This window comes from Toxotes jaculatrix, chromosome 16 (genome assembly GCF_017976425.1).
Source record: "Toxotes jaculatrix isolate fToxJac2 chromosome 16, fToxJac2.pri, whole genome shotgun sequence".
Taxonomy (NCBI): Eukaryota; Metazoa; Chordata; class Actinopteri; family Toxotidae; genus Toxotes; species Toxotes jaculatrix.
This window is the reverse complement of record NC_054409.1, coordinates 14,959,003-14,975,028: the sequence shown is the minus strand read 5'-3', so window position 1 is coordinate 14,975,028 and position 16,026 is coordinate 14,959,003. Positions and strand designations below refer to the sequence as shown.

Genomic DNA, 16,026 nt, shown 5'->3' with positions numbered 1-16,026 from the left:
TCTCTTGTTCTTCATCATCTGGGCTCTTCCATTTCTTTGTATTACTGTCTTGATGTTTCACACAAAAATGTTCAGATTCTTAAAGCCTGCTGTTTCTGGCAGTTGTGATGTTCTTTTCCTTCTCTGTACATAGTGTTCAGTTACTTGCTCTTTACTTGTTGTGTGTGATGAGTCTTTTCATTTATTCATCAAAGCATGTTCAGACTGATATGCCTTTGTTACTCTGGACAAAATATCTTTAACATCTTGCACAGAAAGAAGAAGAAAAAGAATAAAAACAAAAACAACCACAAAATAAAAGCAACCATGCAAATGAATCCTAAAATTATATATACTCTGGGTTAGTTAGATAACTTAAAGAGACAAACCAATAATTTCTCTAATGGCTGCTGAGCACTAGAATCATGCAGGCAGTAACATGTAGGCTTTTAATGAATAAAATGCAGTACAGACCATGTGTTAGAAAAAAAATCAGTGCAGACAGTAACATATTTGTTTTTGTTCTGGCCTTTAATAGCGAGAGAAAACCAGGTGTCACAACTGTATGTGAAATGCCACCGTCATCAAAAACTCATTGAACTGCTACTGTATTATTGATTGTGAGCCAATAGCAGAGCAGGGTTTGATTTGGGGAGGAGCTGTGCTGACTCTATTGTTTTTATGGAAATTATCCTAAAACCAACAACATGCACCAGCTGTGTTGTGCTGTAAGTGTTGTGTTTTGAACAGGGACTGCTGCTCCAGCATCACAACCTCTCGGTGTGACCAGTCAAAAAGGTAAATAAAACATTTAACTGATGTTCTTTGCATTTTTGTGTGATCAGTTATCAACTGCAAGATGGATTTGAGTTATATATATATATATATTTATTTTTTTACATGTTAGATTTGAACTTTTTGAATGATCTCTTTTCGAAGGAATTGCAATGACATACACACAGTACAGCTCCATATCTACACCCTTTGACACTGCATCATTGATATGTTTTGTAACAAACCTATAGTAATGTATAGTGCTAGAAAGGAATGCATCATAAAAGGGAGAAATATGCATCACACACATAATGCCCAGCTAATCCCAGTGTTGACAGAGCATGTGGATGGTTCTGGATGTCTGTTGTGTTAGTGCTGCTGAGCATGTCACTCTGAATGTGCAGTGAGCAAAATCAAAAGCTTTAATGCCAGTTTGAATAAAAGCCAAGAGACTTTACTAACTCCCCACTCTCTCAAATAAATAAAGACAGAGCAACATCATTCTGCTATTATCAGCTTTAGTTAAAAATACTCAGATTATTTTTGACACCTGTTGATGTGTTTTTGCAGGGTGCAGATCTCCAGTAATGGCTGGTCATCAGAAGCTTCTCTCACTCTGGGTTTGGTTGTTGCTCATGGCAACACTGTGCCCAGGTGCACAGTATGTGTACAGTAAGCGTGGAGGTGGCTCCAGGGGTCGAGGAAAAGGTGAGGGTAACAAAGTGCCTCCCTCTCAGAGCCGAGGCCTCCCCAAGCAGGGCCTGAAGTGGGCAGGAGCAGCTGCAGCAGGAGTGCTGGGAGGCACAGGCACTGGGTACGGGCTGGGGTTCCTCGGTAAACCTAAGCATGGTTCTGGGAATCATTACAGCCATAAGACTGCCTCCTCTGAACAAGATCAACGGCTTTACTACAACGAAGGCCAAAGATATCACAACCAGTCTATATGGAGAACCTTTGTTAAAGCAGCCGCCCCTGTTCCCACAACAAACATCTTACTCACATTTGGACATGTGGTGTCTTTCCTTCTAGCCGCCTGGATAAGAGACATTTAATCAAACCTCTGATCAGTGGGATGAATCATCAAATCAAATGAAATAAAAGCGCCACTGAATAAATTATCCTTCCTGTCCTTTATTGTTCAATATGGGATGATTATGCTAATGCAAATTTTAAACTGTAATTTTAACTTTATATCATTGCAGAGCCATAGATACCATTTAGGACACAGTAATTTTTCTGGGACTTCAAGGGTTTTGGTAACCACAGGGAAGTTCATGCTGTTTACCAGCTGTTTGTAGTACGTTTATCAGTGTTCTTAAATCTGAATACTTTCAGGGCAACAAAAAACTATAAAACCATAAGGAATTTTGGCTGGCTATCAATATGCCTATATGACATCTTACTTGTCCAACTTACTTACTAAAGTAAGTCACAGAAAAGCAGCCAGTTGTCCCATTTGAGAAGATGGAACCATCAAATCTTTGTCATTTTTGTCTGAAAAAATATTTTTAAATTGTCTGTTAATCAGCTAATTGTTGCAACTGATTTTGGCATTTTTTTTTTTTTTTTCATTGAACAAAAGTTAGAAAGTTAGTTAGTTTCCTGATCCAGACACTGTTGATAAAATGTATGTAAAAACAAGCTGTCCATAAAGCAGAATAACTGAAATTATTCTTTTGTTTTTTTAATTTATTTTATTTAATACATAAACATCCATGACAAACCATATTAAGTCATATTAGTCTTAATATTTTATGAGTGTTTACAATTGTGCAAACCAGATCATTTACACATCTATACTCCCAGTGTAAGCTAAGTTATGCAGTTACAGAATATCCAGTCCTACAGGGGAAATAAGTGCACTTTACAGATATTCTACAGCCCAGATGGTATGAAAATGTAAAATTCTTTTTTCTTTTTTCAAATCAGCTGAAATTTTTACATTGTTTTACCAGAATGAACAAAAAAAGGAAAAACATTGGGTGGAGTCTGAAAACCAATTAACTGGGAGGTTTTAAAAATAAAACAAATGTTAAGTAGTACTGCACAATAAAAGGGTGCATACGATCAGTTCTGTAAGTATAGTAGAGTGTGTTTTGCAAGTATTTGGAGATTACCACATTTGACTTGACATTACCACTACTCATTTTGGTTTAAGACAAAAGTTATTACACACTAAATATTGTGTGTGTAGATTTACCAAGAACTCTATAAAATACAGTATTAACTGAATACACCAGTACTTGGTCCAAACAGCAGACTAACATAAACAGCATTTTGTTTCCCTTAAAGTGAATATTTACTTGGGTGAAATCCCCTGAAAAAAAAAGCATTACTGACTGCAAACTCAAATTATGTAGCATTTTCAAAGCACATCAACAAAGTGCTTTACAAAACTTGAGGGGAAGGAAAGAATGAAAATTGTCAGTTAAACGGCAACGAGCTGGAATAGTAAAAGAACCACAGAAACAAACAAATAAAAGTACAAATAAATTCACTAAACACAACTGTCAAAAAGGAGAGGAAATTTTCAAAGCTATTACTGGACAGACACATCATGACAGGGGAGGTTAGAGCTTAGGAAATGCAAACAGAGGTATTTACAGACCCACCAATATGACTATCTCACTGTGCCACAGGAAGACGATGATAGGAGGTTGCAGGGATGGACTGACCAGCTAGGGTCTGGAAAGTCCGTAAAGTCTGAGTGTCTCTGGAAAGTTAGAGTACACTTGGAAACCTGAACATGAAACCAAGTTTGGCACAAGATATTGGAACAATGGTCCTGACTAAGACAGCAAAATTCATTTACAATGTGACAGTAAATCAGCACCCTCTGTAGCTCCAGCAACTTAAGCCAGTGCCAGCGCTTCCCCTGTTAATCTAGTCCAACTGTGGACATGAAGAGACAGCACGTAATGAGTAAGGTTAAGGTATGGCGATATAGAAGAGTTAGTGAATTGAAGTCCTTTCTGACAAGAGATGTGAGACAAAATCTGTGATTTTACAGGCAGCTGAACAACAAACAAAGTGTGAGTATCATATACCTGAGAAGGAGTGGGCCTAATTTTTTTCACTCCCAGTGGATGACCTCAATTATCAAAGAGCCATTTTTCATGATGAGAAAACTGCCGGCAAAGCACATTTTGGAATTATCTCTAATTTTGTTCCCACTGCCAAATTACATCACATTTAGCACTGTTTCTCTTTGAAAGCCCACTTTTAAAATCAGTCAAAGTTGAAGATCTTTAATTGCACTGCCGAAACCCTGTTTACTGATGTTTACATGTATCCAAATTTAATAGTGGGACCCTGACTTTTTTTTAATCAATATCTAATGAAAATTCCCCTTTGATCAAGCATATTTAACCCACTGAATAATCAGTCTCTTTAATTGTCCAGTGCAGATGAAAGGATGAAGGGACGATCTGTACATATATAAAACTCTTAATGACACATTCCCATTTAACACAGTAGCAGATATATTGTTGTAATAAATTGTCACAAGAACTGAATTTAAATGTCCTGTAACTCTTTTCTATGCATTCAATGCTTGGAGTGCAAAATAAGAGAGTGCAAAAATATACACGTCAACATTTTGTTACGTTTTGCTAGTTTTATGCAGAGATACTAGATAGTTTGACGAAATATGACTCAAAGAGCTTGTTAGTATGTATACAGCTATGGTTTGTAATGTGGCAATAATATACATTAGCAGACAGTGGACATGCAGCTGCAATTGAGAAAGTAGGAATCCATTTGGGGTACGGGGAAAGGAAGGCTAATGGTTCTCACTGGAGCAAGAGCGTGCTGGACAGCAGCATGAGGAGGGAGGTGAACAGTTGAATCACTCCGTAGCTCAGAGGGCTGCTGCGACTGGGCTGTGACTGTTGCTCTGGTTTTCGTTCTTGGAGGAAGCGTTCAGAATAAACCATGTACTTTTCAACACAGCGCCGGACCTTCACTTGCTCAATCAGTGCCGGGTATCCAATCTCTTCAATGCTTACTGTGTCATCATCCTGCTCATCACCTACATTCTTGGGAGTGGGGGAGCTGCTGCCCTGATCTTTCAGAAGATCAGTCTGGTTCATACAGCGACCCATAAAATTCTCGTAAGTCTCTGCTCGTGGTGGAGGCTGGTAGACATAATCACGGCCAAAATCTTTTTCATCAGTAGAGTGGGAGCCATAACGCCGGTACATGTAGTTGTTGTAGTAGTACTCCTCTTCAGGGTTGCGGAAACTGAAATGGGGTCGAGGGAAGCGCCCTAGTCCATATCCAACCGCCATTCCAGCCAAAGCACCAACACCAGCTGCCACCATGGCTTTTTTGGCAAAACCTGTTGACTTGGGCTTGTATCCCATACCCTGCACAGAACGAGAGAAAGGAGACCCTCCCATCCCATAACCACCATATCCATAGCCTCCTCCACCAAAACGGGGACTGAGGATCTTATTATTTGGGTTCCAGTTGGGGTAACCTCCAACTGCTCCACCGGGGTAACCCCCTGGATTTGCACCCCAACCATATCCTGTGTTCCCCCCTCTGACTGGGTAGCCCCCAGCAGCTGGATACTGATTTGGGTAATTTCTTCCTGGATACTGGTTAGGATAACCCCCTCCAGCTGGGTAGCCTCCTGCAGCAGGGTACTGGTTAGGATATCCTCCTTGGTTAGTACCAGCTCTGCCTGGATATTGGTTGGGATAGCCACCTGCTGCGGGGTAGCCCCCAGCAGCTGGATACTGATTTGGATTATTTCTTCCTGGGTAGCTACCTCCAGCGGGGTAGCCTCCTGCAGCAGGATAGCCACCAGCAGCAGGATAGCCACCTGCAGCAGGATAGCCTCCTGCAGCAGGATAGCCTCCTGCAGCAGGATAGCCACCTGCAGGGTTCTGGTTTGGATAACCTCCAGGACTGGCTCTACCAGGATACTGGTTGGGGTTACTGCCAGTTCCTGGATGACTTGCTGGGTTTTGTCTGGGATATCCTCCTGGATTAGTGTTGCCTGTTCCAGGATAAGGGTAACTTCCACCAGAAGGGTATGGATTGGTGTTTCGATTGGGACTCTGTGGTTGTCGAGGATAGCTTCCTGGCTGAGAGCTGGATGGTTTTGATTGTGTCCCACCCCTGTTGCTGGAAGATGAGGTTTTCTTGCTGCTGCCGCTGCTGCCTTTTTTGGCCCATGTTGATTCAGTGTTCAGGAGAGATATAATAAGAATGGACACAAGAGCCACCTCAAAGAACCTCCCCATCCTGGCCCTAGAGATAGAAGTGTGTCAAGGTAATGATCGTGAAAAAAAAAAAATCCAACGTTATAAAAACAAACGTTCTTTTTCCAGGATGTTGTATATATGCAAAATATCCTGGCCTTACTCTTTTATTTAATAATGATCAGCATGAGCAACAATGGATTATTGTATACACATTTTTTATGGCCCGTATAGCATCAAACAGCCGTATTCAAGCCTTCACGATGAGTAACCTGCTCAAATTTCAAAGATATCCATGCGCAGCACTCCATCATTATTCTCTCATCGTTTGGCTAGGCTACTCAAAAAATAAATAAATGATATCAACATGTGAGCCATAGCCACAATGAATAATGAAATACCTGTTTTTATCTTTAAAACAGCACCATCATTCCAGACTGCTTAAACATAACCACTAACGATAAATTACATTATAACGGATATGTGTGCCGCTTTGTTCTCTACACGAGCCTGCTCGCAAAGACTTACATAACACAGAAGTAAATGTAATTAAATTTGCAGTTATTTCTTACCGTGAAGTGTCGGCTTATCTGTATGATTTGATGGCAATTCCGTTTTAATGCGTTGTTGTGCTCTCTCTCTCTCTCTCTCTCTCTCTCTCTCTCCTCCTCGGCTCCGTTATGGAAACTGACTCGGGAGCGTCTGTTAAAATAGGGTGCGCTTGTTTTAATGCACAGCAAGCACTCTGTCTTTAGTAGAGGTGGGAATTAAAGTTGCTGTTTTGACCATCACGGAGCCAAAAATCTCCAGTAAAAAAAATGTTTTACTCACATTTGCAAGTGTTTTACTTTATGAAGCCTATAACAAGGTTTGTTTGTTTGTTTGGTTTTTTTTTTTTTTTGCTTGTTTGTTCACTTATTTGTTCTTGTTTGTTCACAAGGTCACTTATGTAAGCACTCTAACTGCAACTAACTAGCTTAATTATTTTTTCCCCAAAACGTATTATTGTTATTATTATCTTTTATCTGGTCCTTGGTTGCATTTTCAAATGTACCTTAGTGATCCCACACAGGCAAGGGTTAAATTTTGGATTCGTGAGGAGAGGGAGCCCTCTATCAGGAGGACGGTCACAGACCAAAGCTGCAACCAACAATCACTTTCATTGTTACTGACAATTGTCAGTCAATTGTAAAATATAAGAAAATACCGAAAAATGTTAACATATCATTTTCCTCTCTCCCTGATCAACAGCCAAACCCCAAAGATGTTTAATTTATTATCACAGAAAACAAGAAGAGATGACTTAAACAATTAATCAGCTTTCAAAATAACTGCAAATTCATGTTCTGCTCTAGACTCCTGGTTGGGTTCTGGGTGCCTGCAGACATGATGAAATTGCCATGTCTGCTACTGTTTTGCCTTAGGGTCTCCGCGCAGGAGGCAAATTTATCGCAGGCAGGTGATGATGATGATGTAACGGTTCGGTCTGTCCGTTACATCCCCGTGTTTAGAACAAGCGCACACCCAAAGCTTGCGCAGTTCAGTGGAGGTGGATTCTCAGCGGGTCTGGGATCAGCAGGTCTGTCGGGTCTGCGAGCGGATCTGTGATTGGATGATGTCGACTGGCCGTGACGTCAAGCTTGTAAACGGCTAAGCACCCGTATGTACTCCCAGCTTTCAGTCCGGTACATGGTGGAAACATGTCGGGAAGGAGAGTACTCAGCGGAGGAACTGCGTTTATGAACGGCACACCTGAGACCTAAACAGCACGGTAAACAGTCGGGGGCGGACGGTGGTGTTTTATGCGAGGTTAGAGCAACTGCTTGGGGGCTGAGGTACTATTTCACGGAAGCCGACCAGTCCGTGTCGAATGGACGGATAGAGACAGGCTGCCGGGGCTTGACACGAAGAAGTAGCCTAGCAGGCAGGCGGCCGGGGCGGGCAGAGAGAGAGGAGGAACACCGTGTGCGGGCTGAAATCAAGACGGGGCTGCTCTTAGCCAGGGAATGTTATCCGTACTGTCTTATGGCAGACTGGTAGCCAGGGCTGTCCTGGGCGGACTCTCTCAGACCGACGGTCGGGACTACAGTCTGATCACAGCCAGTTATGGCTTTGGTAAAGACTTTCGCAAGGGGATCCTGAAGAAAGGGATGTGCTACGGGGATGACGCCTGCTTCATAGCGCGGCACAAGACCGCCGATGTTTTGGGTAAGCTCTCCGGTACATAAAACACTGTAACTGCTTGCGGATACACCCTCTGTGCCCGGGTGACCTTCAGTGGGCTAGCCTACACGTGTGCTGACCCCCCGGATGAAAACACATCAGCCCCCACCCCCTGCAAAAAAAACAGAGCTATAACTTTTCCTCCATAGACAGCCGTTATGTCAGGTTAGTTAACTCGAAGCAGGACAGATGCTTAAAATAGACCAGCCGGTGCATTGCACCTTCAATCATGTCATTTAATGCATTAACTCTGATTATGTGGTGCTTTTGAGGTGAAACGCCAAACGACCTTTCACCTAGATGAGCTCCAACTTCAGAGTACACGGCGGCAAAGCAAGATATTTAACATCATAAATTAGGAGATATAGATGTTCTCCGTTAAATGTGGACAGGGACGGAAATAGACCCTATTTGAGCATCTCAGACTAAACACTACAATGTCTTGCAAAGGTCAGAATGGTTGAGCATGGAGGCAGCCATATTGCTAATCGTCACTAGCTTCCTAGCTTAGCGGAGTGTAATTGCTTTGTCCTCACTGCCCAGCTGACATAAAGGTATACACAGCGAAATCCTCGACCAACCACGGGGCTTGTCGAGACATAAAATAAGTGTTTTAGTGATTTTTCACCCAATGGGCAGTTCTAAATGTTTGGGGTAGTGATATGAAGTAAAAATATCCAGGTCTGAGGAACTCTATTTTCCTCAGGGATTCACGTGTTTGCACTTAGCAAGCACAAATAACGTGGTAGTGGTTTAGTCTGTAGCAAACAATCTAACCACATTTTAAAAAGAAATGTCTTGAATAATAGTAATGGATGGCGGGGCTTTGTCTAGTAGCGCACATGGAGATTTCGGGAGATTCCCAGGAAGTACTACGTATTTTCACTTTCCTGTTTGAGTGAACCACACGAAAGAAAAACACTGGCTCTAATGTGAGTCTGTGAGACTCCTCACAGGGCACCAAACAATACTTGATCCTTTTTGTGTAAAAATAACATATTAGTGAAATGACTTAATAATGAATTAAAGGGACAGAGTGATCAACAGGGAGACAAATTCTTCTCTGTTGCTCTTGAGCTTGATGACTTTGTTCTCTACAAAGCATTTGCAGTTATAAAATTAGAATAAAAATGTGGCAGCTCTGTACAAGTGACTAATTGATTAATCATTAATTCTACAATGCCTCAATACTTGTCATCACGTAGTACAAAATGACAAAGCATTAGCAACAATAACAAAGTTAAAATGTGTATTCCCATTTTGTCCATCAGGTGTAGCAGATGGCGTAGGTGGTTGGCGTGATTATGGCGTTGACCCGTCTCAGTTCTCTGCCACCTTAATGAGAACCTGTGAGCGATTGGTGAAGGAGGGACGCTTCACTCCCAGTTATCCAGTAGGCATCCTGACCTCTGGTTACTATGAGCTTCTACAGAACAAAGTTCCACTGCTAGGTGAGTACACACAGACAATAAGTGCTGGAGTGAGTCATGCATCCCATGTGAACAGCCATTCTCCGAGAAATAAATAAAATAGCTGCAGGATGAGTCAGTCTGTGAGTAGCTGCCTTGCTCAGAGAGATGCACAACGTGTTACTATGAGATAGAAATTATCCCCTTTTTAAATTGCCTGTCAAAGTATGCAAACAAGACAGATTATCATAGTACAGATACTAAGGATAGGGTTTTTGTTGGTTTGTTTCATCATAGGCTTGGGGACAGAACAGCAGCTTCACCAAGTTTAGTATTGTGCATGGTATTCACATATTTATTAACATGAGGGCAGTTTGTTACCATTGATTTAGGTTTAGACCCGCGTTCTACCGAGTGATGTAATACCCATTAGGTAACTAACTTGATCAGGCTGTTTTTTTGCATTATGCCACCACTTGAAAGTTGAGACTCAGCGATCTTGTGGGGTTCAACAATTTTCCTTTTACACAGGGTGAACATTTTGTCTCGTACCAGAGGCCCCTAAAAGGTCAGGGTTGCATTTGTAACTGACACTGCTGAAGAGCTGTACAGATTTTAAAACCGTGGTTGGGTCAAACATGTGACCAAGGTCACATTTCTTCTTGAGACTCTGTGTCCCTGACCCACTGCCAGTGCGGACACTAAATTTTAACCTCTTCCCCTTGTCACTATGTTTGTCATATGGCCTGCTTTTATTTTGGTGAGCAGATGAGGTCTGAATTTGACCTTCCCTGCTCAAGGTTACTGGGACTATTGGCTTCTAAAGCTGCAGTCACTGGGGATCTGGGATAAGCAAAGAATACAACCCATGTGTTTGTGGTTTTTCTCAGAGAAGGTGCAAACAAGGCCATTGATGCACTGGTTGGACAACATTCTGCCTCTGTTGAAAGTGAAGAGAAACACACATCCAGTCTCTCCTTCTTTTCTTTCTAATCTGTCTCAGCTGGAAATGTTCTCAAAATGGTATCAGTTTCTCTTCCACTACCCCCTATATATATACATAACCTTATTATTGTTTTGCTCTCCTCTGTTTGTAGGGAGCAGCACAGCCTGCATTGTGGTTCTGGATCGACGGAGTCACCGGCTACACACATGTAACCTCGGTGACTCGGGTTTCCTGGTGGTTCGGGGAGGAGAGGTAGTTCATCGCTCAGATGAGCAACAGCACTATTTTAACACACCCTTTCAGCTGTCCATCGCTCCTCCGGGAGCCGAAGGGGTGGTGCTCAGCGACAGGTCAGTATCTAGTGGCTTTACAACAATCTTCACAGGTCATTTTAATGCACGTGGATTGGTGGAAAAATGAAAGCTAAATTGTCCTTTGTAAACTTCCATTGTATTGATGAGATACTACCTCATCCATCTTAGAACCTTGCACCTGTCTGAGCGTGCATGTTATTTTGCAATGCCAATGATTAAAAAAAAGTTCTACTCTGTTCAGATTCATTTTCACTTCCAAATGATTTAAAGTTGATTTGTTAAAGCAAGTATCATCTTCTCACATGGGCTGCATGTGCAGTTGTGTTAGGAACTTTCCTATTAGAAAAAACAAGACCGGAGATGCTTTGCGTCACACTCCCGTGTGTGCAGGTGTACAGAGGTTTGCAGGCCAAACTAGGTTACGCCTCTGCATAGCTACCTGAACTACTTGATCATCTTTTCTTACATCACCCGCATGGAAAATCCTGATCCAGTTTGTCATCTTTGTTTAGTTTTAATTTATTTTTTATAGATAAACACGCCAAGGTCATCACAGCATAATGAAATACAGCGCTCGTCAACACATGCACGTACATGTGCATGAGAACATAAAAGTATTAGGAAAAGAATTTGGGAAATAGTATCGATCAGAAATTCCAAAATGATTTGTATGCTTTTCACATAGACTTGTTTTTATTGATGTAAAAATTGAAGATTGATTTTTAAGCAGAGCATTATTAGTTAATGCTATTCTCTTATTGATTCCCCCTATGAACAGCCCTATGCAGTCTTAGTCTGTATCATACATGAGAGAGTGTTCAAGTGGAAAAGACAAACACGAAGGGGATTTAAGATTTTGTACTCTTGTTATCCATCTTATTTCTGTCTGCCTCTTCTTAAGGATCTTTGAAATGGGCAGATTATGTCTGGCATTGTCATGGATCTTAACCTACTTTACCCTGTGTATCAGTGTTTTCCAGGTAAAGAGATGACACAGGCTGTATTTGATTAGCTAGGTTATTCTAATCTGGGAGGCAGCGACACAAGTAATTTTTTATACATGCAGCTTTTAGAAATGTGTTTCTTTATGCCTGTAGACAACTGGCTAAACAAAATCTGCATTAGCAGTATCTAGAATGTTATTACCGAACCTCTGAATGCTGCATAAATAAGGATTTGTCAGGCTGCCCAGATAGGTGTCACAATTTGATTCTCACAATGGTAGCCTGATTAGCAAGGGCTAAACCTGTTGTAATCCATTTGGAGCAGTCTCAAGGTCTTTTTAAGGTTTTTAATTTTTTTTTTTCCACACTGATTTGACCTTTTTTCTGGGGTGAGATAAAGCTAAAGATTTAGCTGCTCAACAAGTAAATGTTTTCTTGTAGTTCTGTGGTATGTCACCTTAAAATAAAAACCATCTAGACCAAGCAGGAACATAATGTTAAAGGCGCCTGGGAAATAAAACTTGAGTCTTGAGTAAGGTGCCAGCAAGCAGGCGGACCTCTCTGCATCTGGCAAGGACACACACAAGGCAGGCTAGTTCCAAGTCAGCTGTCAGATTAAACACCCACGCTGTGTCCACCCTTGATTTGGCAGTGATTTCTGAACCGCTTAATTCCATAATGGAAACTTGACAGCAGCTCAGGCACCACATGCTCCTGTTTCACTTGTGACTGATCTTAATGTGCCCTCTGTTTCCTGTAGTCCGGAAGCAGCTGACAGCTCCTCCTTCGACGTGCAGCTTGGTGACATCATCCTGACGGCAACTGACGGCCTCTTTGACAACATGCCAGACTACATGATCCTTCAGGAGCTCAAAAAACTCAAGGTTTTACTTCTAAAACAATAAATGCATATAAATGTAACAATAAATAGATATATTTTCATGCTGTTACATGTACTGTAGTACTTTTAGTACTAATAGTACTGTAGCTACACATTACACATATGTGCAGAAAGACTTCTTTCATACTCTAATGCTTTTTATGTTTGTTTTGATTCAGACCACCAACTATGACAGCATCCTGCAGACTGCACAGAGCATAGCAAAACAAGCTCATGACCTTGCCTACGACCCGAACTATATGTCTCCTTTTGCACAGTTTGCCTGTGACAATGGTCTGAATGTAAGAGGTAAGTGTGCTCAGATGCTGTGTTTTCCCTTGAAAGCAACATGGTTTAAGCAGTAGTTCATGTTATTGAAAGCTGTGAGACAAATACAACTTTGAAAAAATATATGATCAATTTCTTCCTGTCATCTCTTGTCAATTTTAAGTGCAATATCTGGTATTTGGTTTGGTTCTGCACATATTTTAAGTGGATATATTTTTGTAAAACATAGACAGCTTAATTGCTGTTTTTATTTTTAAATTACATCAATAAGGATTCCTGTTGCAAATTTCTTTGATGTCCTCACAAATTGTCTGGCATTCAAGAATTTAAAAATTACTATGAAAATAGTGTGTATACTGTTAATGATATTTGGACATAAAAGACACAAGTGTAAGACTTTTGGCACAGTTTCTCACACTCTTTTGTATTTTTCTGCAGGAGGGAAGCCAGATGATATCACGGTGCTGTTGTCTATTGTGGCTGAATATACAGACTAAAAGTGTGTCTGTGTGTTTGTGTGTGAGTGTGTGTGCTTCTCTGGGGCTGACCCTTCCTTCCTATCTGCCTGAGTCTTCCACCTGCAGCCCTCCCAAAATGCACTGCGTCCTGTGGGCCGATTGGAGAGGCCCACCAACGCGACACACACTCCTTGCTGCGGGGCTGACGTCCACCCGTGTAACATTTTGTTTTCTTCCTCCGTTTTGTTTTGGTGCTTGAACGGTTGCGGGGAAGCAGGCAGCTAGGACATTTTCATGTTGATCATGATGGGGGAAGAGCCGAGTACAGTGGTTTGGGCGATGCCTTTCAGTCTCATTTTGTGGCATCGACGCTTTTTTAAGTGATCTGACGAAGAGTCCACAACAGTTGGGATTAACTAGGGGTTTTAACATCTGGTAGCCCTCATGTATAAAAAGTGATATTATAAGAGGAGAAAGCCATGGTTTTGGATTGTTAAAGTAGTGATAGAATTGACTAATGTTTTGTTTCAGTTGTTAATCCGTTCCATGTTGTAAATGTGTTTGAACAAAGCATATACTGTAGATGGACTGAGGAAGCTGATGTTGGGAGTGGTTGGGTGTTACTGGAGAATGAAAAGTAAGAGTTAGGTTTGGGAATGTTTAACCGTGTAAGAGCTAACCAGTAATTTGCTGAGATCAAAGAAATCTGTAAAGAGAAACTGCAACACATTAGAGCTCACATGTGAAGGGTAATCAGGTTTTGTCACTTGGCTGAGGGATCTGTCGGTGCGCACATCCTGATAAGTTGTAAATATTTCTGTGTTTTCAGGGCTACGTTCTGGCCTTTGTTACTGTTGTGGAAGATGTACACATGCATTCATAAATATATTTTCTTGTATAGATGTTAATCTTGAAGTGAGCTTTATCAATCCCACACTTCCACTCGCTGACATGAACAAGAAGATATTTGCTGAGATTGATTGCTGCAGTTGTGTGGTAAGAAGGACGTTAAAAATGTGTGAGTGTGCATGGGTGTGTGGTATAGATGTGGAAGGTTGTTATTGGAATGTGTGGGGTATTCAATGTTAATATTGGTTATCTCACAAAAGCTAAAATTAGCATCTGGGAATGCTTACAATTGCAATGATAGGTCAGGCATCAATTTAAAGGAAAAGATGTATTTTTTTAACGTTATTTAGTTTTAAAAGTAAGAGTTTGAAGTGTCTGCTGATATGAAGTATGTGTGATGGATGACACAAAAATCCAGCGATCTTAAAAAGAGTGAGTGCGTGGGAGTGTCAGATTTGTTTTTATTTCTCAGTTCCTAATTTCCCTTTACATTTGTTTGCTGCTTATCTTTTGTAATTCAGATGTCTGTATATGACTTGACATGATTTAATTGAACATGGTCGTCATGATTGTAGAGAGTGTGCGTAAATGTGTGTGTATGTGTGCTGGATTTCATCCAATTTCATTAATCAAAGACATTGGTAATACTATTCTGCTCATGATAGTATGTCCCCTTTGCTAAACAGCTCGCCCAAGTGGTTTGGACAGTGTCTTTACAGTTTAAAAGCAGGTGCACCAAAGACATGTTTTCTTTGTGTATGTCATTATGCTTTGTTGTTATAAACATCATACAGCAATACTGTAAATTCCTGTGGGTGGGTGGAAATGTTCAGAGTGACATTAAAATGTCTTTTCTATGCCTAAAGGTGTTTGAGAACAAAGGTTGTATCATATTCTTGGTTTATGTTTTATGGGACTGGTTATCTGTAACAAAGTATTAGACAGGTTTATGAAACCAAAGAAGGAAAGCCATATATAAATACATAATTAGGGCACTGCTCAGTAAGCCCTGCTGTAAAGATAACATTGTGTTGGTGGAGACCAATATTGTCACTGTGTTGTTCTTTTAACAGTCATGGTAGAAATTGTACAATTGCTGCCATAGTTCAGTCCACTGGTCCTGCATGTGTCTTGCATTTGAAAGCAGGATGCTACAGTTCTTGTATGATGGATCAGCAGTGCAACAAATGACCACATTTTTACATTAATTCAAATTTGACTGGTGTTTCTTCCTCATACACATAATGGCAGATTGAATATTATCTGTCTTACTGTCTGCACCGTGGTTTCTGTCTCAGCTATTGGCGCCATTTCACAAAGTTCATTTGTGTCACACAGTTAGGGTCTGTTCTTGTTTTTAGGATGGTTTGTGTACGAAGGTTCTGAACTTGTATTTACTTCATAGATAGCCCTATATTGGACAGAGAGATGTCATTCGTGCAGAGGGAAGGGTGGTGAGATGGGTAATGGTGCTGTGAGCTTACGGTATGAGGGTGAGCACAGATTCAGCCTTAACAAATACCTAGACCTGTAATCAAGAGGCCTTTCCTGTCATTGCAAGCTTGTCTCATCACTGTCATGTTGCCCAGTGTTTGATGTAAATTAAGTCTGCCCCATTCTTTCTCACCTGTAAAGCTGTTCTCAAAGGTGCTTCTGCAGTCTGTATGGTATGATTGTCCTCTTTCCAGCAAGCGATGTTTGTGTGTATGAAAGACACACCCAAGTCAATGTATATACAGTGTAACAATGCAG

General features: G+C 41.1%; 2 protein-coding genes across 3 annotated transcripts; one reads left to right on the top strand and one right to left on the bottom strand.

Annotated features, from left to right (window-relative positions):
* Positions 1–2,439: 2,439 nt before the first annotated feature.
* LOC121195053 (calcium-binding protein P-like) lies at positions 2,440–6,649 on the bottom strand. 2 transcript variants are annotated; one of them, XM_041058232.1, is made up of 3 exons: positions 6,536–6,649; positions 5,636–6,012; positions 2,440–5,581 (listed from the first exon to the last, which is right to left on the bottom strand). In XM_041058232.1, exons 2-3 carry the CDS (start codon positions 6,003–6,005, stop codon positions 4,545–4,547), a joined length of 1,407 nt encoding a protein of 468 aa, XP_040914166.1. In that variant the 5' UTR covers positions 6,006–6,012; positions 6,536–6,649; the 3' UTR covers positions 2,440–4,544. The 2 variants fall into 2 exon arrangements, with proteins under 2 accessions (XP_040914166.1, XP_040914164.1); XM_041058230.1 differs by having other exon boundaries at positions 2,440–6,012.
* A 995-nt stretch (positions 6,650–7,644) lies between these two features.
* LOC121195054 (protein phosphatase PTC7 homolog) lies at positions 7,645–15,140 on the top strand. The gene is made up of 6 exons (XM_041058233.1): positions 7,645–8,171; positions 9,458–9,637; positions 10,693–10,891; positions 12,560–12,683; positions 12,859–12,988; positions 13,406–15,140. Exons 1-6 carry the CDS (start codon positions 7,970–7,972, stop codon positions 13,462–13,464), a joined length of 894 nt encoding a protein of 297 aa, XP_040914167.1. The 5' UTR covers positions 7,645–7,969; the 3' UTR covers positions 13,465–15,140.
* Positions 15,141–16,026: the final 886 nt, after the last annotated feature.